The sequence below is a fragment of the Petaurus breviceps genome, unplaced genomic scaffold, assembly GCF_028583685.1.
Source record: "Petaurus breviceps papuanus isolate PSGF00001 unplaced genomic scaffold, PetGlider_PUasm1.0 156, whole genome shotgun sequence".
Classification (NCBI taxonomy): Eukaryota; Metazoa; Chordata; class Mammalia; order Diprotodontia; family Petauridae; genus Petaurus; species Petaurus breviceps.
The window spans coordinates 7,265,883-7,289,050 of NW_027185720.1; the positions used below are offsets into that span (position 1 = coordinate 7,265,883).

Genomic DNA, 23,168 nt, shown 5'->3' on the forward strand with positions numbered 1-23,168 from the left:
GCCACTTTGCCTTGGGCGAGCTCCTGGATCATTGGAGCATCCCCAGGTGAAGGAGGGTGGCCATGGCGTGCCCCAAGGAGGTAGCGTGTGCGCTCCAGCATCAGCAATGCTGGGGGGAGGCCATGCTCACTCCTGAGAAGCGCCAGGAAGAGGCAGGTCATGTGCCAGGCCTGGCCAGGGCCTCCTGCCGGGGCGCTGGCTTTGGGTGGGTGTGATGACCAAGGCCTTCCTTTTATATTTACCTTCTTAAAGCAGTAGGTGAAAGATGGTGGGAAGGAAGTGCCGCCTCTATCCTGTCCAGGCTGCTGTCCCTGGGGTCTCTGATGCGCACCTACTGCCAGGTACCCAGGGGCCCAAGCTCGAGTGACAGAGAAGGAAACTGAGGCAGCTTCTCTGAGCCTGTCGCCACATTTCCTGTTCGGACCAGGCTCAGGAGCCCCAGCAGCATGACGCTTCCCATGCAGCAGGTGCTTCAGAAGGTGTGGTCGTGTTCTGGCTGCATTGGGTGGGCATGGTGCAGATGAGGCAGGGCTTTCTGTCTTCATCTGTCTTTGGTAAGTTGGGCCAGCCCCCGGCAGGTCTCGTGCCGGGTCATCTGGAGAGCCTCTTGGGCCCGGCCGTCCCACAGAGTGGCGCTTCTCGTCTCGGAGCCGTGGGGTTGGGCATTTCTGACGCCTCCTCTCCCTCTGTGCTTTTACTCTTCTGGGCTCCCTCTTTCTCTCTCTCTCTCCCTTCAGGCTGATGCTGTCTTGGGCTTTGTGGTGTTTTTAATAAGCTCCAGCCGTGAGCCAGGACCTGAGCTGGTGCCCAGATGCAAAAAAGCTAAACATTGCCTCCTCTTGAGGAGTTTGCCGTCTGTCCAAGGGGGCTTTGAATGTGTGGAGCCTTGTAGGGCAAGGTGGGAACATGGGGGCATTCAAAGCACATTTGGGCAGTACCTGGGGTAGCATGACAAGGTCAGCAGGAGGGTGCAGGCAGCCCAGTCTCCTCCCTCTTTGGGGTGTGACATGCCCAGTCACACACACACGCACCCACCCCTCCCTGAGTCGTGGTTCCAGACTTGGTGATCTGTCCGTTCCTGTCCCATCTGTCTTTGGTCTCCCAACCATTTTACTCCAGCTTGCCTTCCTTTTCCCCAAGCCACTGAAATGCTGCCTTGATCAGCAGAGGTCTGGAACCTCTCTGGCCTTTGGTGTCTGATGCCACAGAGACGTGACCACGTGGGGCTTCTCTCTTGTGTCCCTGGATTTGCTGGTCCCTTTGCTAGGGAGTGTGTTCCCAGGCACCTTTGGGTTTCTGTAACCAGATGGGCATCAGTAGAGGAAAGGATCTAGTCCACAATGAGTAAGGCCAAAAACCTAACAGCTCCCAGAGGAGTTGGGACAATAAGAGCCCACATTTCTTTAGCCCTTTTAGGGTCCTCTGGGGCCGTCCTGCTTGGCCTCACATCATGGGGCCCACTGAGTTTGTCACTCTGGAGGCCGCTGATGTGGCCCAGCCAAGACCAAGGCCGCGTGTGTGGGAGCAGACATCAGGTCTGGGATAGGGAGCCTGCTTATCACCCTCATTACTGGTACTTCATGCCAGTCTTACGGCCCGTTCTCCTGAGTTCGTCTGTTTTGTGGCCAGAGGAGGGGGACCTGGAGTCAGGAAGTCCTGAGTTTGAATCCTGCCTCTTGACTGGCTGTGTAACCTTGGGCAAGTCCCTTAACTTCTCAGCCTCAGTTTCCTCATCTATAAAAAAGAAATGTCATTTCAGAACTTTGACTGGTGAGAGGGAGGGATGAGATGAAAGTGTGTGTGGGCTTCTGGTGCTGTGGGGTCTGTTGGGAAGTTCGGAGTTGTGCTGCAGTGACAATAACTTGATAGTTTGGGGGGGGGGGGGGAAACCCCCCAGCTCCTTTGAGGAGTTTTGTCCATGAACAACTTGATTGTCTTTTTGAAGCTTTGCAGGAGAGCTCTCTTTCCTCCAGCTCTGCGGGCTAGGTCTCAGACCTCAGCCCTCGCCAGGAGTGGTTCTACATGGCATGCCCTGTGTTGTGGTCGGCCATTGTTGTGGTGCAGGCATTTGGGGGCACGTTGGCACAATGGTTTGGGGTTGGAAGGTGTCAGGCACCAAGCAAATTCTCAGCAGGGGAGGGGATCATCAGCACTCCCAGACAGCCAGAGGGCGGAATCTGGACAGTGTTTCTGGCTCCCAACTTGAAGATGAGGGGAATGCCGTGGAATTTACTGGCTTTCTCCTCTTGTGATTTCAGCACATGATAGTAAAAATCTGCGAAGGTTTCCCCATGGCCAGTGCACCCTGCAGGTCGCAGAGAGAGTTTTCTTAGGTGCACTGACAACAAGGATGGAGTGAGGTTGTGAGCCCCAAGCCCAGCCCTGCCCATGCAGGGCTGTCCAGGGAGAAGAGCCTGTCCCTGATAGCCAGCCATTGCCTGGGCAGAGCAGTGCACTGGGCCAGGAGAGCCAGGCCCTCCTGGGGGTGTGCTGAAGCACAGCGTCTGACCCTGCTCCCTGGCTCGACTGGGAGCCTGGGGCCGTGGCAGGGAGGGCACATCCTGGGATGTGCCTCCGGCAGAGAAAGCTCTTTAATGGAACAAAGTAGCTGCATGACCTGGGACGTGTGAAGGGCCTTGTGGGTTGTAAATGGGGGTTGGGCCGGGTCATCTCTAAGGTCCCTTCTGCATTTGACCGTCCCTCCTGTGTGACATCCTTGGTGGCTCTTTTCCAGGAGCATCTTCCCTCCCAAGTCACAGGAGGGTAACAGACGTGGGGCATTCTCATGTCTCATCTCTCTTGCCTTGCAGGTTAGGCTGTTGAGATAAGAAGGTGGTGGACGCTCGTGACAGAATGGAATCTGCCCCACTGTGCAGCCACGACCCACCCCCTCCCCCACCCCCGATGTGCCTGCCAATGCCAGCACCCCCTTCATCAATTCGTACATCCCACGTGACTGGTGACGCCACCGGAAATGCCCAAGGAGTCCGAATGGCTGTTTCCATGGACGCAGTCTTCATAGTGACAATGTGGGGAGGGTGGGGGGTGGGCAAGGGAGGGGGGAAGGGGGTAGGGTGGGGGGATTAAAAGGGAGGGATAAAAAATATATATATATAAATCTATTTTTAGTCTGGAAAGACTTTGTTTAAATGAAAGGTGCGCTATCCCTTTTTGTCCACTTGCTTCTATCTCAAAATTATCCAGAATTCCACATTTGTCACCAGGACAGTGAAATTGAATAAAGGCCCCAGACCAAGAGCTCTCTCCTTAGGAGGAGGACGAGGAGGGAAGCCCAGACTTGTCTCATGCCAATCTCACAAACACTACGCCCAGGATTCAAAAGCAAACCAACCACACCAAATCCATTCTTTCTGTGATGAATTTGTCTCCAAGTGGGGGGGTTTGGGGGGGGGGGACAGGGAGGTCAGGGAAAGTTCATGTTTTCACAAGTGGGGGATGATGTTTAAACACACCAACACACACATGCAAGAAAAAATAAATCTTTTTTCATTTCAAGAAACACTATTTATTTATTTTTTTTAATTTTTTTTTTATTTTGGGGGACAAGTTAACAGAAGCCCCAAAGCCCACAGCAGCCCCTCAGGTCATTCATCAGACCGGTTAAGACCAGAGGGAGCCACCCGGGCAGGCTGGACTAGGAAGAGGGGGAAGGGGAGCTGCTGCCTGCCTCACAGGGCAGGAAGTGCTTTCCACCCTCATGACATTCCAAGAAGCTGAGCAGGGAAGAAGGGAAGGCATTGATTTCTCTGCCTGCTGGGATAGGGAGGTTCCATGCTTATGGAATCAGTGGGGGTTAAGCTGACCAGAAAAAACCCAGTTAACCTGTATTTTCTTTCTTTTCTTTGGTTTTCATAAAGGAAGGTGGGGGGCGTCAGTGTAACGGCCCCGTACTCTGATTCTTTCTGTTGTTTTTGGTTTGGTTTTGTAAATCGTATCATTTTTCAACATGAGTTTTAAAAAAAGAAAAAATCTACAAAAAAATTCTTGTTAAGGCCTTAAGAAGGGGTTAGTGCATCTTTCAGGGGTCACTCTGCCATGGGGATTAAAATAGCTGTTTCACAAACAGTTTTATTTAAAAAAAGAAGAAAAAACACCAAAAAAACTAATAAACTTCATTTTAACCTTGCCGCCTTTTGGTTTCATGAAAACAATGCGTCTTTCCCCCTCTTTACTTATTCCCCCACATACATGCACAGGCCGGGTTGGCTGGTGCTGCCGCCGCTCTTGGGAGGGGAGACACTTCTCCCAGACCAGGCCAGGGTCCTGGATGGGCTCTGTCACTGGTGGCACCCAAAGGCTCCTTGAGTGAGCATTGGCTTTCTCCACTCTAAAATGGAGGAATGTGGGACCTGGTGGTACCAACTTGCAAAGCTGTCAAAGGGCTTCCCAGGTCGTCTCTGGTCCCGTGCGCCCCCCCCCCCTCCAGGGTTGTATGAAATCCAACCACACTTTCATCTGTGTTCTCCTTGGCCCTCCAGAGCTGCCCTCCTCACTGTGCATTAATCCAAAGGACTGTCTTCTTGGTGGGGTGTCAGACCCCAGAGGGAATTCAGGTCTCCTGTAGCTTCTTGGGATGGGATGCAGACTGTGTGTGAGGGAGGGGGAGAGGAAATTCAGCCGAGCATCACCACCACATTGAAATTCCAGGTGGCCAAGCACATATTTCCAATCAACATTAATTTTAAAGGTTATAAGAAAATAACACAATGTTAATGGATTTTTAAAAATTAATGAGAACAAAAAATACTGAGAGGAATATTATACAATGCTAATAAGCAATTATAAATGGGTTATCCTTGTCTGGCCATCAGTTAAGGTTGCAAATGGCAGATTAGGTTTTTTTTAATGGGAACATCAACCAAATTGTCAGTTTCTCATTTTAGCTTGGCTTTGGAGAGAAGGTGCTTCTAGCCAGTTTCAGGCCAAGAGTCACATTCAGATGCACATTGCAGGTATAACAAATGAAAACCTCTGAATTGGACGGGCTTCATTGTGCAGATTTGTATAATGCCAAAAAATGAAAGCAGAGCTTAGCCTCAGTATACAGATCTCCCCAAAGCGGGAGGGGGTGAGAGTGATGCACCCCAAAGCTGTGGTGTCACCCACCCCCGAGCCAAAGATCCCTTTCAATTTTGTTTTTAAATGTAATGTTCATCTATGCTTTATTATATTTTTGTTTTAAATATTTCCTGATTGCAATTTAATCAGGTTCTGGGAGTGGGCCCTGTATCTGACACCTCCGACCTAGAAGGAGCAGGAATGTTGAGCCTGGGTGGAAATAACAGCTCAACAATAATATGGAAAAGGTACAAGTCTTTAATGGACTCCAGGTTTGACATCAGGCAGCAGTGACAGCCAAAAAAAACCTAATGTTTTCCTAGGGCTGTGTTAATGATTTGCAGTATTAAGGAAGAAGAGTCCTGTTACCTCAGGCAGAATGACAGAGGAAGTTGGGCCTTGGTTTTCTCAGGCACAAAATGAGTTTGTGTTCTTGGCGCTCTATTTCAGGACAGATGTTAGTATTTTAAGCATATCCAGAGGAGGGCACTCAGGACGAGCCCCTTGAACATGGGGGTCATATAAACATCAGTTGAAGAATCTAGGGGTATTTAGCCTGAAGATGACCTGAGTCAAGGCTGTGTTCAGATTTCTGAAGGGAAGGCTGCATGACAAAGGATATTTAACTTCTATGTTGTGGAGCACAACTAGGGGTCCCCCAGGTAGGCAGATAGCTGTATGGAAAAAAGTGCTGCCTCTGGGATTGGTGACCTCCCTCCTTACAACAGGTTGCCAGGAAGGGATTCTGGATCTGCCTGGGGGACAACAAATTCGGGGATGTTGGTGAACTAGAGACCCGCCCCCACAAAACTGCCAAAGCTCAAGTTTGTAAAGCCCAGGTCTGACCCTAACACACAATAGATACAGGGGACTCCCTAGCCATTTATTCATAAAAGATAAACTAGGAAAAAGTGAACTTCTGGGTCAGTATCTGTTCCTTTGTCCATTTCCCAGAATCATCAACTTTTATGAGATCAGAGCTGCCTGAATTACTGCATTTTCTCATTTTCATTCTATTTTAATGTGATTTCCACCTCTTTTTTTTTTTTTTTAAAGCAATTGGGGTTAAGTAACTTGCTCAAGGTTACACAGCCAGGTGTTTCTGGGTGGGTGCTAAGTGTCTGAGCCCGGGATTTGATCTCCAGGTCTTCTCAACACTGGAGCCGGTGCTCTTACTCGCTGTGCTACCTGGCCGCCCCGATTTCCACCTGTTTTTGCTGTATATGGGCAGCTAGCTGATTTGGGTAACTCGCCCCTTCCTGTCAATAGTTATTTTTGTTTTGTGACATTTTTCAGTGCTTAGTACATCCAGGTCTTACAAAGATTTATGGCATAGAGGTGTGGAGTTTCTTCTGAACCAGGTGTTAACAGCATTTTTTTTGCTACCCTCTCCTATGCCCATGTGTCCACTTGCCATCCTCTACAAAAATGTTGGTGCATGGGCTGCATAGAGGAAGGTGGTGCAGGACTAGTGAAGGGTAAATGTCCAGCCCAATCCAATAAACATTTATTAAGGGCCTCCTGGGTGGCAGGCACTGTGTTAAATGTTGTCAATACAATTAACAGAAAGACAGTCCCTGCCATCAAGGAGGTTGCAAGCTACTGGGGAGGTGGGGGGAGACAACATACAAGAGGAAAGGGGGGGGGAGGTCCTGTTCCTTGGAATTCAAACCACTCCAAGCAGCGGGTGCATAGTAGGGTGAGTTGTAAAGTCCAGTTTCTGCCCACTATAAAGGGAAGGGAAATTTAGTACTCCACTCTCCAGCCCTCCAATCAGGGAGGAGGAGGCTGAGGAATGTGATGGCATGGATCAAGGCTCCAGTTAGCAGCTTGGGGTTAAGATCAGAAGTGATGAGTTCATTATGTGGAGTTGAAATCAAACTGAACAGCAGATGCAGAAATGCTTAAATCTGAATGTTAAAATGTCCACTGATTTTTTTTTTAATGAAGAATGGAGTTTAAAAGTAATAGTCCAATGAACTTGACTTTCTTTTCTAGCAATACTCTAAAACATTATCAAAAGGATAGTTTGTGAGCATTTGGAAAAAGGGAGGAAGTTTGATGGGGCACAGTGGCTAGAACGCTGACCCTGGAGTCAGGAGGACTTGTGTGACCTTGGACGAGTCACTTAACCCTGATTACCTCTGAAAGAAAAGCATCGGAGATGCCACAGACATGGCTCCAAGGGAAGCTAACTTCTCTTGGGTTTGGGGGGGAGGGGGGTTGCCTGGTAGAACAAAGGAATGCGGTAGACACAGCTTACCTTGGTTTTAGCAAAGAATTTGACAAGGTTTCTCGTGCTATTATTTTTGGCAATATGGAGAATGGTCCATGAGGTAAGGAACCATTATACCTGCATAGGCTTTAGAGCTGACCTGTGTTTGAACAGGCAAATACTCTCCCAGGCTGCGGCGGAGCTTCTGAAAGCGATCCGCCGGAGGGCTACAAGCCAGGTGCCCATGGAAGGGTTTGAGGGTTGGAAATGACCACGAAGTGCTAGGTAGTGGGGGGGGGGGGGGTGCGTCTCCGCATCCCTGAGCTTGCAGAGCTAGACTGGGGAACCCCCCACGCGGCGGATCTTCCCCTTATTTGTAGCGGCCCCCTCGGGAAGGCAGTCTGCTGAAACCTGTGGAGCCCTTCCCCCAATCAGGTTTTTAAATGCATAGAGAAAAAAAGCAGAGTTGTGTTGCAAATTGCTATCCCGCACCCCGAGTTAAGAACCCTTGCAGGGTCACGCATAAATGAGCCAAACCCAGGGGGTGGTGGAGGGGGCCGGGGAGGGAGAGACCTCGGAGACCAGCAGCCCCAAACCCTGCCCTGGAGGTGCAGACGGGAGGAAGAAAAAACCTGCTTTGGATCAGCCCACGCGATTCCAGCCCAGGGAGAGTGAAAGGGCCTTCTAACCGGAACACCTGTTTGTGAGCTAATTGGCATGAATGACTGTTATAATCTCCCGCCCCTGTGGTAATTGGAGGGTTTTATTAAGCAAATGAACTTCAGGATTGTCTCTCCCCGAGCTCTGGAGAATGAAGAGAGGAGAGGAAATGGACTCCAACCTAAGTGAGGGGGTCGGGGGGGGGGGGAAGGAGTGTTTGGAATGTTGAATTTTATGATACAAGTAGTAATGCTTTGATTTAACCGGGCTTTTGTTAATTTAATTAGGTTGTTTACTTAACCATGACCACTAAGGTTTAAGTGACTGAAACGTTGGGCTGCCTCTGGAAGAAGGAATTGGTGGGGATTGGAGTGACAGGCACGTACTCTCAGAGCAGTAAGAGACAGTCCCCTCTGAAGTTCTGGGACGTGGGTACGACCCCATCCTTCAGCACAGGGAGGTGAATTTGGAATTGTCTGAGCCAGTGACGCAGCCTCTAGTAGAGTTAGGGTTAGTGGCAGCTAGGTGGCGGCACAGAGAGCTGGGAAGACCCAAGTTCAAATCCATCCTCAGACACTAACTGTGGGGCCCTGGAGAAGTCACTGAAGCGCTGTCTGCCTCAGTTTCCCCAAATGCATAATGAGGATCATTGCACCTCCCTCCCAGGGTTGTTGTGAGGAACAAATGAGAATCTTGCTGAAGCCTTAACTCGGTGTCCAACATATAGTAGGCACCATATAAATGCTAGTTAGAATTATTAGTAGGGAGCCTCAGGTATCTGGACCTGGACTTTTGCTGGTCTAGGTTTTCACCAATGCCTTGGATAAAGCCCTAACCAGCATGCTTATCAAATAGCTGGGAATGGCAGTCACACAGCTAGTACGTGTCAGAGGCAGGATTTGAACTCAGGGCTTCCTGACTCCAAGCCTAGCCCTCTCTCCCACATTTTCTATCGAGCTGGAAGTGACTTGTGCAGTTAAGCACTCGGAAACACTGCCTGCTTTTTAAAAACTCATTTCTTCCTGCAAGGTCTGGCATTTATACATCGCTGAGTAAGAAATTAGCCATTGGCTGGTGATACTGAAATCAGTCAGGGGCGCCCAGAAGGTCCCTTTTCCGCACCCTTCCCCGCCTCCCAGCGCCCCTCAGCTCTCCGGGGCTCCCCATCGTCTGCAGCGCCCCTCAGCTCTCCGGGGCTCCCCATCGTCTGGCCACTCAGCTGTCCGGACTTCCGTTCCCAACACTCTCAGCCCAGCCTGGGAAGGCTGAAGGCACCTTCCTGTCCCCCAGCATCTACTGCAGGTGCCAGACCGCTCATCCCCGGCCCGGGAGCAGCACGGGGGCCGCCAACCTCCCTGCCGCGTAAAGGAGCTTTCCCGGAGGGCTTCCCAGGTTCCATCGGAGAAGCTGCCAAGCTTCCACATGGCGAGGAAGGGTGGAGGCAGCCAGGATGGAGACGGAAGGGGAGACTGTGCCAGAGGAGCATCAGCTGAAGGCCAGGGCAGGTTAGTCACCAAAGAAGCGTTTAGCCAGCGCCTGGGTGCGGGGCTTTGTGCCAGGCGTCGCTTGTTCAAGTCTGTGAAAGAAAGGCTTTTGGACTGGTTCGGCCTGGCGCCAGAGGTACGAAAGCATCGGAAGAGGCCGACAGATCGGGACCTGCGGGGTTCTTAATCCAGCTTTCTTTGCAGGTCTTTGTTCTCTCCCTGCCTTCTCCCCCAACAAAGGAAAGCAAGAAAAATAAAATCCATTACAAACATCAGGAGTCGAGCAGACAAACGGCCCCACTGGCCATGTCCCGGCCTGCGCCTCCAAATGACGCTTGGTCTGCACCAAGCCCAGCGGGTACTACCTGGAGGTGCCCAGCGTGCTGCCTTGGGGGGCCTCTGGACTGGGGCTTTCAAAGTAGGTTTGATGGAAGGAAAGGCTTCCTAACCAGGCTGTCCAGAAAGTGAAGGGCTGTGTGGGAAGGCAGTGAGCTCCCCATCACCAGAGGTCTAAGCAGAGTCCTAGACTGGGTGTGGGATTTCGGTCGCGCGATTGGACTGGAATCCGAACACCCTGAAGTTGTTTTCCGTGCACCCCAATTGCCCTGCCCTCCCTCTTCCAGCAACATGGCGGGGTCTGAGCAAAGATGGAACACGGTGTGTGCCCAAGTGTGCCCCTCTGACCAGCTGTGAGCTCCTTCCCTAGGAATCTGGTGCTTCCTGGAACCCAGGCTGCCATTCCCCGCCCCGAACTCAGCCTTCGGCCTGTCACAGGGCTGTTTCCTAACTCGCCTAGGATGTGGCAGTGTGGTGTGGTGGGTGGAGCTCAGACATGCGATCAGGAGGTTGGCTTTTTTCAGTCTTAGGCGACTCTTAATGACCCTGTTTGCCATTCGGGGTTTTCTTGGCAAAGATTCTGGAGTGATCTGCCATTTCATCTCCAGCTCATTTTACAGATGAGGAAACTGAGACCAATGATAAAGTGACTTCCCCAGGGTCACACAGCTAGTGAGTGTCAGAGGCTGGATTTGCTCTCAGGTCTTCCTTTTGGACTCTGGATCCAGTGCTCTATTCACTGTGCCACCTAGCTGCCCTTCCTGCAAGCAGAAAGACCAGTATTCAAATCCTACCAAATCTGTCACTTACCTGTGTGACCCTGGGCAAGTCATTCCCTCCCCCCTCAGAGCCTTAGTTTCCTCCTCTCTAAAATGAGGAAATGGGGCTCTAAAGGCTCCTCCCAACTCTAAAGCTGTGATCTTGTTCCATTCAGTCCAATTCAGACAAGGACTTATTAAGCACCTACTGAGTGCCAGGCCTTGTGCTCAGTGCTGGAGACAGAAAAATCAAGGCAGTCTCTCCCTTCTGGGACCTTATGGTCTGCTGGAGGAGGAGGAGCCTTTAATGCTAGAGAATGGGAGCGCCAGGGAGGATAAGGAGTCAGGGAAGGCTTCCTGGAAGAGGCAGCTCCATCCCAGGCCTCTGGGAGGTGGAGAGGAGGAGGAGGGAACCTGCTCCAGGCACAGGGGACATCTAGTGTGTGTCTATCAGCCTCCTTGGCCCGACGTGATGGTAATTAAACGTTTGTCTGCGTACTTGATTGAGGCTGTGATTGCTCTGAGTCCTACACTCGCCTTCGGATTCCCGTGCAGGTAGCGGCAAGGCGAGCCAGGCCCCTGAAAAGAGCTGCCCTGGCGGGGGACAGAAGGCTGAGGGCATCCTACTCAGCTCTGCCCCCATGCACTGGGTGACTTGGGCCTTCCCCACTCCAGACGTCACTTCCCTGTTTTGTAAAGTGAAGGCATTGGACTAGAAACCATTTTGCAAACTTTAAAGTGCCATAGAAATGCCAGCTGTAATTCATGTTGCTTGAGTGTTGGGGCTTGCAAGGATCAAGGAAGACAGTCACTATGCTCCCTACTACAGGCATTGTGGAAACTGAGTAAGCCCCTCTGACTCCCACTTGTGACACAAGGCTCAGTCCCTTCCCATTCAATTATGGGTCTAGACCAATTTCTGTCTTGTGAGAAAACTTTATTCAATTATGGGAATTGGGAGAAAATGTTATTACATTGTTTGACCTAGCCCCGAGTGACTGAGAAACCAGACCTCTTCTCCTTGTTGCTTAGAGACCAGATTTGTTTAATGCTCACCTCAAGGCCTAGGTCATGCTGACCAGAAGCCCAGTCAAACGGGAAGATTGATGCAAGGATTTCTCCCACAGTTACCTATCTCAGGTAACTCATATGTCTAGTCTGAAAACGGATTAATCGGTCATTGTGTCCATATTCCTTTGATTGAATACAGATGCTTGGGGGGAGATGGACACCTCTTTTTCTGATTTCAGGGAATTGTTCCTTTTGGGCTTCCCCCTCCCAACTTAAAAAGTGCTATCTTTCCTCCAATTAGAAATCAGATGACCTAATCTTGTATCCTAGCTTATAGAATATATAATTATATTATATATTTATTTATATATAATTATATATAAAATGTTCATTGTTTTCTTTCAATGCATAAAAATCTTTCTTCCCCTGTATTTGGGATCTACTGCCTAGCTGAGGTGCCTTAGTGGGGTCCAGGAGAAAGAACACTAGCTCCAGAGTGAAGGAACCTGGGTTTCCACTCCACCTGACACTTGCTACCTGTGTGACCTTAAGTAAGTCAATTAACTACTCTGAGCCTCAGTTTCCTCACTTGTAAAATAAGGGGGTTGGACTCAAAGGCCTCTGAGAGTCCTTCCAGCTCCAAAGCTAGGATCCCCCTTCCCCCTCCCCTCCTCCAAGTTTCTGCTTCTCAAAGTTAAACATACCCCATTTTCAACCAGTCCCCAGTGGATGATTTGAGTTAGACACTTGTCTGGATAAAGAAGTGGGGCCAGGGGTGGGATCTCTTAGCAAGCAGGGACCCAGGTTCTGATTTTATGGCCCGTCCTGGGTGGTCGGGAGGGCAAAAAACATCTGGGAGGAGAAGAAGAAAGCCGTCCCTCAACCAAAGCTAACCAGATCTTGGATCTTGTGAACTAACTGACATTTTGTGTTCCATGCTCTAAACAAGAGTGACTTTCTGGGATCTGTGTTCTAACCTCTAAAAGTCCTGAATCGAGAGGGTTGGAGGAGACCTCGGGTCATCTAACCCAACCCATATCCAAAAGAAGCCTCCTCTTTGACATACATGACTGGACTTGTCCAGCCTCTGCCCTCTTCCCCTCCCGCTCCTCATCCCATGCCCTTCCCTGAGCTACACATGCCCAGGTCCTTCTGGCCATTTCTCATATGCCCTTTGCCATCCTGCTTACCTCCTCTGGACACACGCCAGCTGGCCAGTCGAGAGGCAGAGTAATGTCGAGCCTTGGCCTGGAAACCAGGACAACCCCCCCACCCCACCCCAGGCTGGCTAGAGTCTCATCTTTGACCCTAACTCACTCAGTGGAAGAGATTTACAGAAAAGGCTAAGATCCGGAGAAGGGCCTCAGAGCCCGAGCTCAAACCCAGATCCCTGGTGCGCTGTCCATGTTGACAGGCTGCCCACAAGAGGCTTAACAGATACCACACTGGATCTGGGGATACTTTGTGAGACTCCACCCCAAAGCCCTCTGTTAGGTGAGGTGCAGAGGACTGTCCCAGGCAGCAGGTGTCAGAGTCAATATTCGAACCCAGGTTCACCCCCCCCCCCCCTCCCAGCACAGAGTCCTTTCAGAATAAATTAAACCCCTCCAGCTGTCCGGTGGATTTCCAGTCACTGCAGCTGCCCAGACCTCCTCTGCCTTTAAGAGGAGCTGGGGTACAGATGGAGGAGGGATAGGGGAGTTGCCATCTGGGGAGGAGCTCAGGCATGGACTCCACCCCCGGGAGATGAATAAATAGGCAGGGGCAGGCTTCGGGAGAAAAGAGAGGAGGGAAGGAGGAAAAAGGACCGGGGAAACATCATGGCACTCGTGGCCCAGCTGTTCTGCAAGGAGACCCTGACCACCGTGGTCCTGGCCCTGACTGTCTTCTTGTTCCTTTTGGACTTCTCCAAACGATGGCAGAGGCCCCTCCGCTATCCTCCGGGCCCCCGAACAATACCCGTGCTGGGAAATATGCTCCAAGTAGACTTTCAGAATCTCCATGGCTCCTACAGACAGGTAAGAGGGCGGGGCTGGGCAGGGGATGCATGCACAGATCCCTGAGTGGAGCAGGGAGAGGCCTCCCCACCCTGGAGGCCTGTGAGGTCAGAAGATCCCTGCCCCCCAGTCTCCCAGTGCCTGCTGGGCAGTTGTCAGCCAAAACCATGACAAACTGATCCCAGGATCCTAAAAACAAGCTCTTCCTTTCAAAGTTCAGCCCAATGTCAAAGGGCAGCCTTCAGTCACCTTTCAAGGCCCCACCCCCTCTCTCTAGGTCCCTACTCCCACTGCCCTGCACCCCAGCCTCTGGATAGCCCAAGTTTATGCTGCCCCTGGCTACCAGAGGTCGCCCTGGTTCTGAAGTCCAACTGTCTCTCTACTGGGCCTGTCACTTCTCTTATTGGTTTATCTCCCCTCCCCACCCCCAGCCCTCTTTTCCTTTCTACTCCCTGGGTCAGGTCCTCCTCCCCCTGACTAGCTGCCAGCTGGTCTCCCTGCTTTCAGCCTCTCCCTTCTCCAGTCCTTCCATAATGCACCCAGACTCTCCCTAATGTGCAGCTCCGACCACATCACTCCCTGTTCAAAAAGCTCCAGTGCCCCTCTACCCTCTGTTTCTAGGCTAAAATCCAAGCAATCTCTGAAAGGGTGCTGGAAATCCTCTCAAGCCTGCATGAGTTCCCCCTCCCTCTCCAGCCTCCCCTCTCCTCTCCTCCAACCAGACTGGAGGAATAGGGGCAGGGGCAGGAGCCCCAGCACCTAGATTAACTACATTTCCAAGGATTTCCTGCTGCCTTTTGTGCCCCCTCTTCACTGTCTGGAACTGAAATCAAAGAGCCTGGGCTCAAATCTCAGGTCTGCCATTTTCTAGCTGTATGACCTTAGGCAAGTCACTTAACCCGTTTGCCTCAGTTTCCTTCCTTTGTAAAAAGAGACGGGCTCAATGGTCTCTGAGGTCTTTCCAGCTCTGACTCTCTGAGCCTAGGAATGACTCATGCAGCTTACTTAGTCTGCACATATCATAGCTCATATATATGTTCCTGGGGCCATTTGCTGTGTGGGTGCTGGTCCCCTCTTCTAATCTAGATGTGCACAATGGGCCTCTCCTGCTCCCTCCAGCATGCACGCTCCTTCTCCTGGCAGTACCTAGGTGCCCAGGGCCAGGATTCAGAACCCTGGGGTAGAGACTCCGGGTCAGCATGGCTCAGGGAGTCCCTGGTCCTGCCACCTCACTCTGCCCATGCCCTCCCTTCCCTCCACAGCTCCAGAAGAAGTTTGGCAATATCTTTAGCCTCCAGATGGCCTGGACCCCTGTAGTGGTGCTGAATGGACCAGAGGCTGTCCGAGAGGCCTTAGTGCAGAAGTCTGAGGATACTTCAGACAGGCCACCCTCACCTGTCTATGACCACCTGGGCTTTGGGCCGAATTCCCAAGGTGAGTTGCTTTTTGACCCAGCAGGTGCCCCAGGGCAGCCTCCAGGGCCAGTCAGTAGCTTCAGGGCAACCTCACTCACTGGAGGAGTGTCCTCAAAAGCAATGCTTCATCATCCTCAGAAGTCTTCAGTTTCAACCTTCTTATTGTTCAGAGGAGGAAACTGAGGCCCAGAGCAGTTAACTCTGGGAGGCTTCACTTACCCAACCTTTTGGGGTGGGGGTGCACCTCAGACTCAGCAGTGAAGAAAGGAGTTCAGTGAGGACTTCTGGGGGGAAGTAGGGCTTCACTTGTCCCTTGAAGAATGGGCAGGTCTGTAAGTGAACCCCATGAGCTGTTCTGGGAAGCAGACTGAGCAACGGTAAAATAGAAATTGGACGGTAAAGAGACTGGCCAGACTTGAGGGAAGAGGGTCTGCCCTGACCCGGGCTTGGCCCAGCTGTTGGTACAGAGGCAAACACAGGCTGCAAACCAGCTCCTGCCCGGGGCTGGTCTCTAAGGTCCCTCCTGAGTCAACGGATCAGAGCTACTGGCCTCAGTCGAAGTCAGGAATCTGACCACCTCAGACTGATTTGATGGGAGCCCCTGAGGGTCATGGCTGGTGCCAACAGAGGAATCCCTAAGGACTGGCTCTCCCACTCCCCACAGGAGGCTAGCCCAAACCTGCTCATCTCTTCCCAAGCCTCCCACGCCTCACCCTTTCCCTGCTCTCTCAGCTGAGAACCTTCCTTCATAGTTCACTGAAAAGACTTAGGGCGTTCACCAAGACGTCTCCCCTCCTGTGCATCTCACATCTCCCAGACATCTTCCTCCACTATTGCCTCCTTCCCTCCTTTGTCTCATGAAGAGATGACCCTTCTCCTTGCCAAGGGAAACCCTGGTGCACTGCTGGTCGCATCCCCTCCCATCTTCTCCATCTGCTTGGCCCTGTCTCTACGATCTCCCTATCTGCTGGCTCCTTCCCTGCTGCCTGCAAACACTCCCAGTCTCCCCCATCCTTGAAAGACCCTCAGGTGATCCAGCCGTCCCTGACGTCATCCTATTTCCCTGCTTCCTTTCAGAGCTAAACTCCTTGAGAGTTTACACCTTCCTCCTTCCTTTTCTCCCACTCCCCTCTTAACTCTATAGTCTGGCTTCCGACCTAATCAAAGTGACCCACGATCGATCTCTTCGTGGCCAAGTCCAGTGGCCTTTGCTCAATCCCCACCCTCCCTGACCCCTGAAGCCTTTGACATGGTCTATTGCCCTCTTCCTCCATTCTCTCTTCTCTCTAGGGTTTGGGATGCTGCTCTCTCCTGGCCCTCCTCCTTCCTGACTTTCTCGGTCTCTTTTGCTGATTCTTCATCCAGGTCATGCCCACTAAACCTGGTTGTTCTGGGCCCTCTTCCCTTTACTCGCTCCCTTGGTGATCTCCTCAGATCCCATGGGCTCAGTCATCTTTTCTATTTCAGATGACTCCCAGATCGATATATCCAGCCCCAACGTGAATCACATTTCACATCTCAAACTAGCCGTTGTGTAGATGTGTCAAACAGCACGTCCCAAATGAGACTCATTCTTTTCCCTGAACCCTCCCCCTCCTGCACTTCCCAAGTGCTGTGGAGGGAACCATCACCCTCCCAGTCCCTCAGTCACCCAGACTCAAGATAGTCCCCTCTTGGGCTTCCTGCCTCAATTTCCGTCAACAGCATCTTCTCACCTCCAGCATCAAATACACAATTCTCTGTCTGGCATTCGCAGCCCTTCATACCTTCCTACAGGAAGGTTCCATATGCAGGCTCCATACACTTTCTTCCTCTTCACTACCTCTATGACCAGTGACAGCAGCTGGCTTGCTATTCCTTGGACACCGTTTCCCAGCTCCGTGCCTTTGGAGGGGCTATCTCCCCTGTCTGGAAGTCTCTCCCTCCTCACCTCTGTTCCCCTTCCCTGCAGGGATCTACCCAGATCCCACCTTCCCAGACCTCTCAGCTGCTGGTTCCCCACAAGCTTGCCTTGCATCCATTTGAAAGACATTTATTATGTATTTGCATCTCATTTCTCGCTGTAGGATGTGCGCTCTCTGAGGGCTGGGGCTATGTTTTTACCTGACTTTTTCACCACTTCTGGCACAGTCAGTGCAAACTAAACTGACCAACTCAGCTATTTCTCCCCACCAGGTGTGATAATAGCCAGGTATGGAGAAGCCTGGAGGGAGCAGAGAAGGTTCTCCTTGACCACCTTGAGGAACTTTGGACTGGGAAAGCAGAGCCTGGAGCAGTGGGTGATCACTGAGGCAGACTTTCTCTGCTCTTCCTTTGCCTCCAAGGAAGGTGGGTCACTAGAGGAGCCAGAATGAGCAACTTTTTCGGCTAGGCTGTGGTTGAGGAAGGTGGGGACCCAGATCTTCAGGGATGGGGATAGGGGTGCCCTTAGAACTCACCTGGAGGTAGCCTTAGAGAAAAGGAGATGAAGTGCTTGCAAACTTGGGGTTGAGTTGACTTGCTTCTAAGCTGCTAAAGGATCAGTCCTATCAGCACCCTCTAAATTTCAACACCCTGTAGCAAAGCCCTGATGACCTACCCTAGTCTGCCTCCCACACCACAGGGGAGCAGATAAATCACAGAACTGAGAGGACTCTGTAGCTGGGGGGGTGAGGATGAGGCAGTAGGGTTACACTCTAGGATGTCTCCTTCCCCTCTTCTCTTTCCCTCCACTTTGCCTCTCCCCACAGGACATCCCTTTGACCCCCGCCATCTCCTGAGCTGCTGCGTCACCAATGTGATCTCTTCTCTCATATATGGAAATCGATTCAACTATGATGACCAGAAGCTGCAGAAGCTGCTGGGCCTTCTTGAGATCAGCCTGAAGGAGGAAATAGGGCTGATGAAGCAGGTACTTGCAGCCAGGTCCCCTCCCCCAGTCCCCAGGAGGTCCTAGCCAGCTGACAGGGCTGGCTGTGACCTCCAACTCCCCATCCAGGTGGCAAATGAGTTTCCAGTGCTCCTCTCCATCCCAGGGCTGCCCCAATGGCTTTTTCGAGGTCTGAATGCTTTCTATGATATCTTGGATGAATTCTTAGAAGAACACAAGGCGACCTGGGACCCAACTCAACCCCGGGACATGACTGACGCCTTCCTGATGGAGATAGAGAAGGTGAGGGCCAGTGAGGTGCCAGTGCCCCAGAGGGAAGGTCCAGCAAAGGAAAGGGTCACACGGCTGCTCAGAAGAGAGCTGGGCACGATGGACAGAAAGGGTCCCACGCCCCCTGTACCCCCTGAACTCATACGCTGCTCCCTTTCTTCCCAGGCTAAGGACATCCCAGGGAGCAGTTTCAACTCTGAGAATCTCCGGGCAGTCATTGGGGACCTGTTCATGGCGGGCATGGCAACCACTTCCACCACCCTCCAGTGGGCTCTACTGCTCCTGCTTCTCCATCCCAGTGTCCAGCGTGAGCCCCATGAAACCAGACGGGGGTGGGGGGGAGCCCCAAAGGGCAGGGAGAAGTCTGCGTGTAAGCCAAGCCAAAGTCTGGTACCTGGTGGAGTGCATGTCTGCACTGAGTGCTTCCCTAGATGCGGGGATACAGGGACGGGGACCTAGGGAGGAGAGAATCCAAGAGGCATCCTCCCTGACCTTGGGGAGCTCACAGACTGGCTACCTAAGGAATCAGGAGACCTAAAGCTGCCTTGGGCTTACAGAGAGACCTTGGATAAGTCAGAGGCTATGGAATGGGAAAGACCTTAGTGGTCATCAAGTTTGGCCCCCTCATTTCACAGATGAAGAAATTGAGGAAGAGTTACCCAAGGTCACACAGTAAGTAGAAAATATTTTAATTTTAGTCTGGCAGTGCGATTCCAGTCACTAGGGAAGTCATCTTGAGTTCTTAGAGGTTAAGTGATTGGCCCAGGCTCACACAGCTAGTATGTATCAGAGGCAAGATTTGAACCCAGGTCCTTTTGACTCTGAAACCAGTTTTCTATTAACCACAACATGCTTCCTTTTCTGAGGTAAATAGCAACAATAATAACTGTAGCCTTTATCCTCATCCCAATTCCCACTGCCCCAGCTGAGATGGCCCCTGAGCAGGGAGGGCCAAGGAGAGATTCTTCTCTAGGGCTATCAGCTCACGCCCCTACTGGTGTATGCCCTGTATCAAGCACGTGTGCACACACACGCACACACGTATCCAGGTATCATTTATGCTGGATGGCAGACAGGATTTGTTCTCACTGGCCCCATAGGGCAGAACCAGGAACAATGCAGGGAAAATACAAAGAAACCTATTTAGGTTGGACTTCAGGAACAACAGCTCCCAACCTTTGAGAACTGCCCCAAAGTGGGTTGGGCTGCCTTCAGTGCCAGGGCAGTGAAGGGGGCATGGAGGTGAAAACCAGGGCAAACCCCCTCGGTGATGAGAAGCTGGCCGCCTCTCATGGAAGCCCCGTTCCATTTCCACAAGAATATCCAGGACTTTGAGAACACGACCGCGTGTTTGGCACTCTCTCCTTGCCTCAGCCTCTTGGCTGGCATTTGGATAGGTTTGCCTGGGGCTTCTTGCCAACTCTCTCATGTGTTCATGGTGCCCTTGGGACATGTGGAAGTCACAGAGAGGTAGATTTTGACTTGACAAAAACATGTTGCCTGGCTAGAGCTGCCCCAAAGACAACTGGTTTGTCTTGGGAGGTAGTGAGCTCCCTGACACTGGACATCTCCAGACTGATGCAAGAGAAGGGACCCTTGTGCTAGTACAGTTTCAACTGGATGCCTCTTAGTACAGTAAGCAGCAGCCATTTATTAAATGCTTACTTTGTGCCAGGAACTGTTCCAGGTGCGGGGGGGTACAAATGCACTTCCTTTCTAAGGGGAATGGGGCAGTCCTGAGAAAGTTCATGCCCCATGGCCCTCAATGACCAGACCTTCTAGTCTTGTAGGCCACAGAGGTCCAGTTCACATGGCTACTTAGGCCTGGACCCCAACCAAAGTCCCCACCTCTCTGGGCATGGCCCTACCACCTCTGCTCTCTTGGCCTCACCCTCACTGGTCTCTCCAGGCAGGGTCCAGGAGGAAATAGACAGAGTAATCGGCTGGAACCGGCGGCCAACCATGAAGGACCAGGCCAACTTGCCATTCACCAATGCCGTGATACATGAAGTTCAGCACTTCTCAGACATCATTCCCCTGGGCATCCCACACATGACGAGCCGGGATACCGAGATTCAAGGCTTTGTCATCCCAAAGGTGCCCATCTGCCCCTAGGCCTAGACCCCAAACCCTGGAAGAGAGACCCTGCTCTGCACCTTAATACACATCTGACCTGGGAAGTGTCCCTTTCCCTATCTGGGCCTCAGTTTCTTTGTCTGAAAAATAAAAGGATGGGATTAGATTGCCTCCTTCCTAACTCTGCCATCCCCTGTTCTCAGGCCCTTCCCAGTTCTGAAATGCCCTGTTCTAAGCTCCCTCCCAGCTCTGCCATCCCCTGTTCTCAGGTTCCCCCCAGTTCTGACCTTCTGATTCAGGGAGCTTTACTAAGACCAGAGAGGCCTCCTCTCAGGGGTAAGGAGGCCATGGAGGCTCTCTGGGCCTGGTTGCGTCCTGGGGAGAAGACAGGGGTCAGGAGGCTCAGCCTCCACCCTCCTCACAGCCTTTTCCTGGGGCTGAATTTTAGGGGACCACACTGATCACCAACCTGAGCTCGGTGCTGAAGGATGAATCCAGCTGGAAACAACCTTACCGCTTCTACCCCGAGCACTTCCTAGATGCACAAGGCCGTTTTGTGAAGCCTGAAGCCTTCATACCTTTCTCTGCAGGTACAGGCAGGGCAGGGCTCAGAGGTTCCTGGATGAGCCCCCAGGGCCCAGCAGAGAGAGTCAGGAGGCTGCATTAGAATCCAGGCTTAGCCCTGCTAGCCGCCAGACCTGTGATGGCTGCCTGGCAGGCTAACATCTCTGAGCCTCAGTTTTCTCATCCATGCAATGGGGATGATCCCTGGGCACTGCCTGATGCCTCTGGGTTGTGAGGCTAGGCCTATAGAAACAGGACTTAGGCACTCACCCAGCAGAGGGAGCTCTGCACCAAAGATTGGCACCCACCTCTCCTCCTCACCTTTGACCATCTCTGGGTCCAGGAGGCAGCTTTGGCCATTAATCAGGGGAGCCAGGACACCCAGAAGTGAAGCCAGAGCCATCATTAGACAAGCTCAGCTGAGAGAGCAGGGGTCAGCAAGCCCTGCGGGCACCAATCCAATGGGGGGGGTACAGCTGGACCAGAAGTGGGGTGATCTGTCCCCTCTCCCCTCTGGCCCCTGCCATTTCCTATTGCCCACCCTCCTCCAGAACCCCTGGAAGATGATGAGCCAGAGAAGGACTACAATGTACAGGATGGCAGTCTCCAGGGTGATGGGAGGAAAGGGGCACCCTTGCTCTAGGGTGCCTGGAAGTAAGCCTCAGCTGGCCCACCCTAGTTAGGGCTCTGGTACAAGGGTGCAGCATCAACAAAGGGGGACCTCAGGTGAAGCTGGGGAAAAGGGAGAAGTATCAGAATGGATAGAGAGGAGCCTTGTTCTAGAGTTGGGGAAACTAAGTCGCCAAGAGGTCAAGTGCTTATACAAATAGGGAGTGGAAGAGGCAAGATCTGAGCCAAGGGCCTCTGACTGCAAAGCCAACATGCCTTCCATTGGTCCACATTTCCATGCGATTCTCAAAGGAATCTCTAAGCCATGGGGTAAGGCTCTCAGGCTTTCTCTTGTGTGAGTCTTTGGCACCTAATTGAAGGTTCCAATCTTAGTCTGTGCCTTCTGCAGCTAGAGCCTAGAGGCTCAAGGAGAGTGAGCCAGAACTTGGGAGAAGAGGGAGCTGGGCTGAAGAGGAGAAGGGTTCCAGGCATGTTGTCCAGGGTGTTTCTGAATAGCTACAGTCCTGAGCAGGACCAGGTGATCTCTCAGGTCCAACATTCTGGACTTCCAAGGAGGAAAAGGAGGAGGAAGAGATTGGAGGAATGTGTTCTTTAGGATTATAAGGTTTAAAGCAACTTTCATAGGAAGTTTCTCACACCATTTAAAGTTTGCCAAGGACAAGGCTTTTGGGAAACTGTGGCCTCCATTATCTCCCCTTCCATCTATTTTGCAAAAATGAAGTTTCTCAACAATTTTTTGGTTTTGCTGTATACAATGATGTCCCCCCCTGTAGTGCAGAGCAGGTGAGCTTGGGACAGGAAACAGTGGTGAATCAGCGGGTGTAATGGAAAGACAGCTGGATTCAGCATCAGAGATCCTGGGTTCAAATCCTCGATCCATCCTTTACTGTCTGTGTGACCTTGGGCAAAACGCAGAAGTTGGGGCTCGTGGTCTCATTTACAAAATAAGGGATTAGAAAAGAAGGACTGAGGTCCCAAGGAATCCTAGTTCTTCTACTTATGACCTGTGTGACCTGAGACAAGTGGCCTGTGGTTCACTGTCCTCATCTGCCTGATGAAGGGGGTTGAACTTGATGGCTTCTAAAGTCCCTTCTACCTTTCAAACTTATAATCTTATGACTTTGAATCTTGGCCCTGACATTTACTAACAGCATCACCTCTCGGTGCCTCAATGTCCCCATCTGTCAAATGAGGAGGGTTGGACTCGATGGCTTCTAAGGCCCCTTCTAGATCTAAATCTGTGTTCTTTTGTGAGAGCTGATCAGATAAGAATCAGGGCAGTTGGGACATCTTCCCATCAGTCTGAGAAGGACAGAATCTGGGTTTCCTGGGCCTTGCATTCTCCCAATCCTTATGCTTGCCTCTTTCATGCAGGCCGCCGAGTGTGCCTGGGGGAGCCACTGGCCAAGATAGAATTGTTCATCTTTTTCACTACCCTGCTACAAGACTTCAACTTTGTCCTGCCTCCAGGGAGCTCCCTGCCCAGTGACAAGGCCAACGTCACACTTATCTTAACCCCTCAGCCCTTCCAACTCTGCGCCGTGCCCAGACGGGAGAGGGCCCTGCCAAGGATCTCAGCAGCTGTGTCCTAGCCAGTCCCCTTGGACTAACCTGCCTCCTCTTCCTTACCCATGTAAGCTCCAGCTCGTGGGCTAAGGGCTCATGTCATTGGCATCACAGGGTATAAACTACCTTCTCAGCTCATGCCTCCAGCCTTTGAATCTTGTGGGCACTGAGGGGAGGAACGTGGCCAGGTCAGTGTTATAGGAGAGCACACGGGATTGTAGTATTCAGAGCTGGAAGC

General features: G+C 51.8%; 4 protein-coding genes across 8 annotated transcripts in view; all 4 read left to right on the forward strand.

The window, feature by feature from the left end:
- TCF20 (transcription factor 20) overlaps positions 1-3,057 on the forward strand; it is a 143,165-nt gene extending 140,108 nt beyond the window's left edge. For all 5 annotated transcript variants that reach the window (XM_069081970.1, XM_069081971.1, XM_069081974.1 and 2 more), the window contains one exon: positions 2,811-3,057. Coding sequence is in view for 1 of the 5 variants with exons in the window: in XM_069081974.1 (XP_068938075.1) it covers positions 2,811-2,828 (18 nt within the window). In the remaining 4 variants the exon portion in view is untranslated. The remainder of the gene's footprint in view (positions 1-2,810) is intronic.
- The window catches only part of NAGA (alpha-N-acetylgalactosaminidase), a 321,568-nt gene that overhangs the window by 264,411 nt on the left and 33,989 nt on the right, over positions 1-23,168 (forward strand). The gene's annotated exons all lie outside the window — the stretch shown is intronic.
- Positions 1-23,168, forward strand: part of NDUFA6 (NADH:ubiquinone oxidoreductase subunit A6) — a 303,722-nt gene that overhangs the window by 264,411 nt on the left and 16,143 nt on the right. The gene's annotated exons all lie outside the window — the stretch shown is intronic.
- On the forward strand, positions 13,281-23,068 carry LOC138156592 (cytochrome P450 2D6). The gene is made up of 9 exons (XM_069081975.1): positions 13,281-13,561; positions 14,803-14,974; positions 17,131-17,283; positions 17,685-17,845; positions 17,933-18,106; positions 18,260-18,401; positions 20,004-20,191; positions 20,619-20,760; positions 22,739-23,068. Exons 1-9 carry the CDS (start codon positions 13,364-13,366, stop codon positions 22,954-22,956), a joined length of 1,548 nt encoding a protein of 515 aa, XP_068938076.1. The 5' UTR covers positions 13,281-13,363; the 3' UTR covers positions 22,957-23,068.

Coding starts and splice junctions, on each gene's coding strand:
- LOC138156592 (XM_069081975.1), top strand. CDS start 13,364: ATGGCACTCGTGGCCCAGCTGTTCTGCAAGGAGACCCTGACCACCGTG. Junction 17,846..17,932: donor AAATAGGGCTGATGAAGCAG/GTACTTGCAGCC, acceptor CTCCCCATCCAG/GTGGCAAATGAGTTTCCAGT. Junction 20,761..22,738: donor CTTCATACCTTTCTCTGCAG/GTACAGGCAGGG, acceptor TCTTTCATGCAG/GCCGCCGAGTGTGCCTGGGG.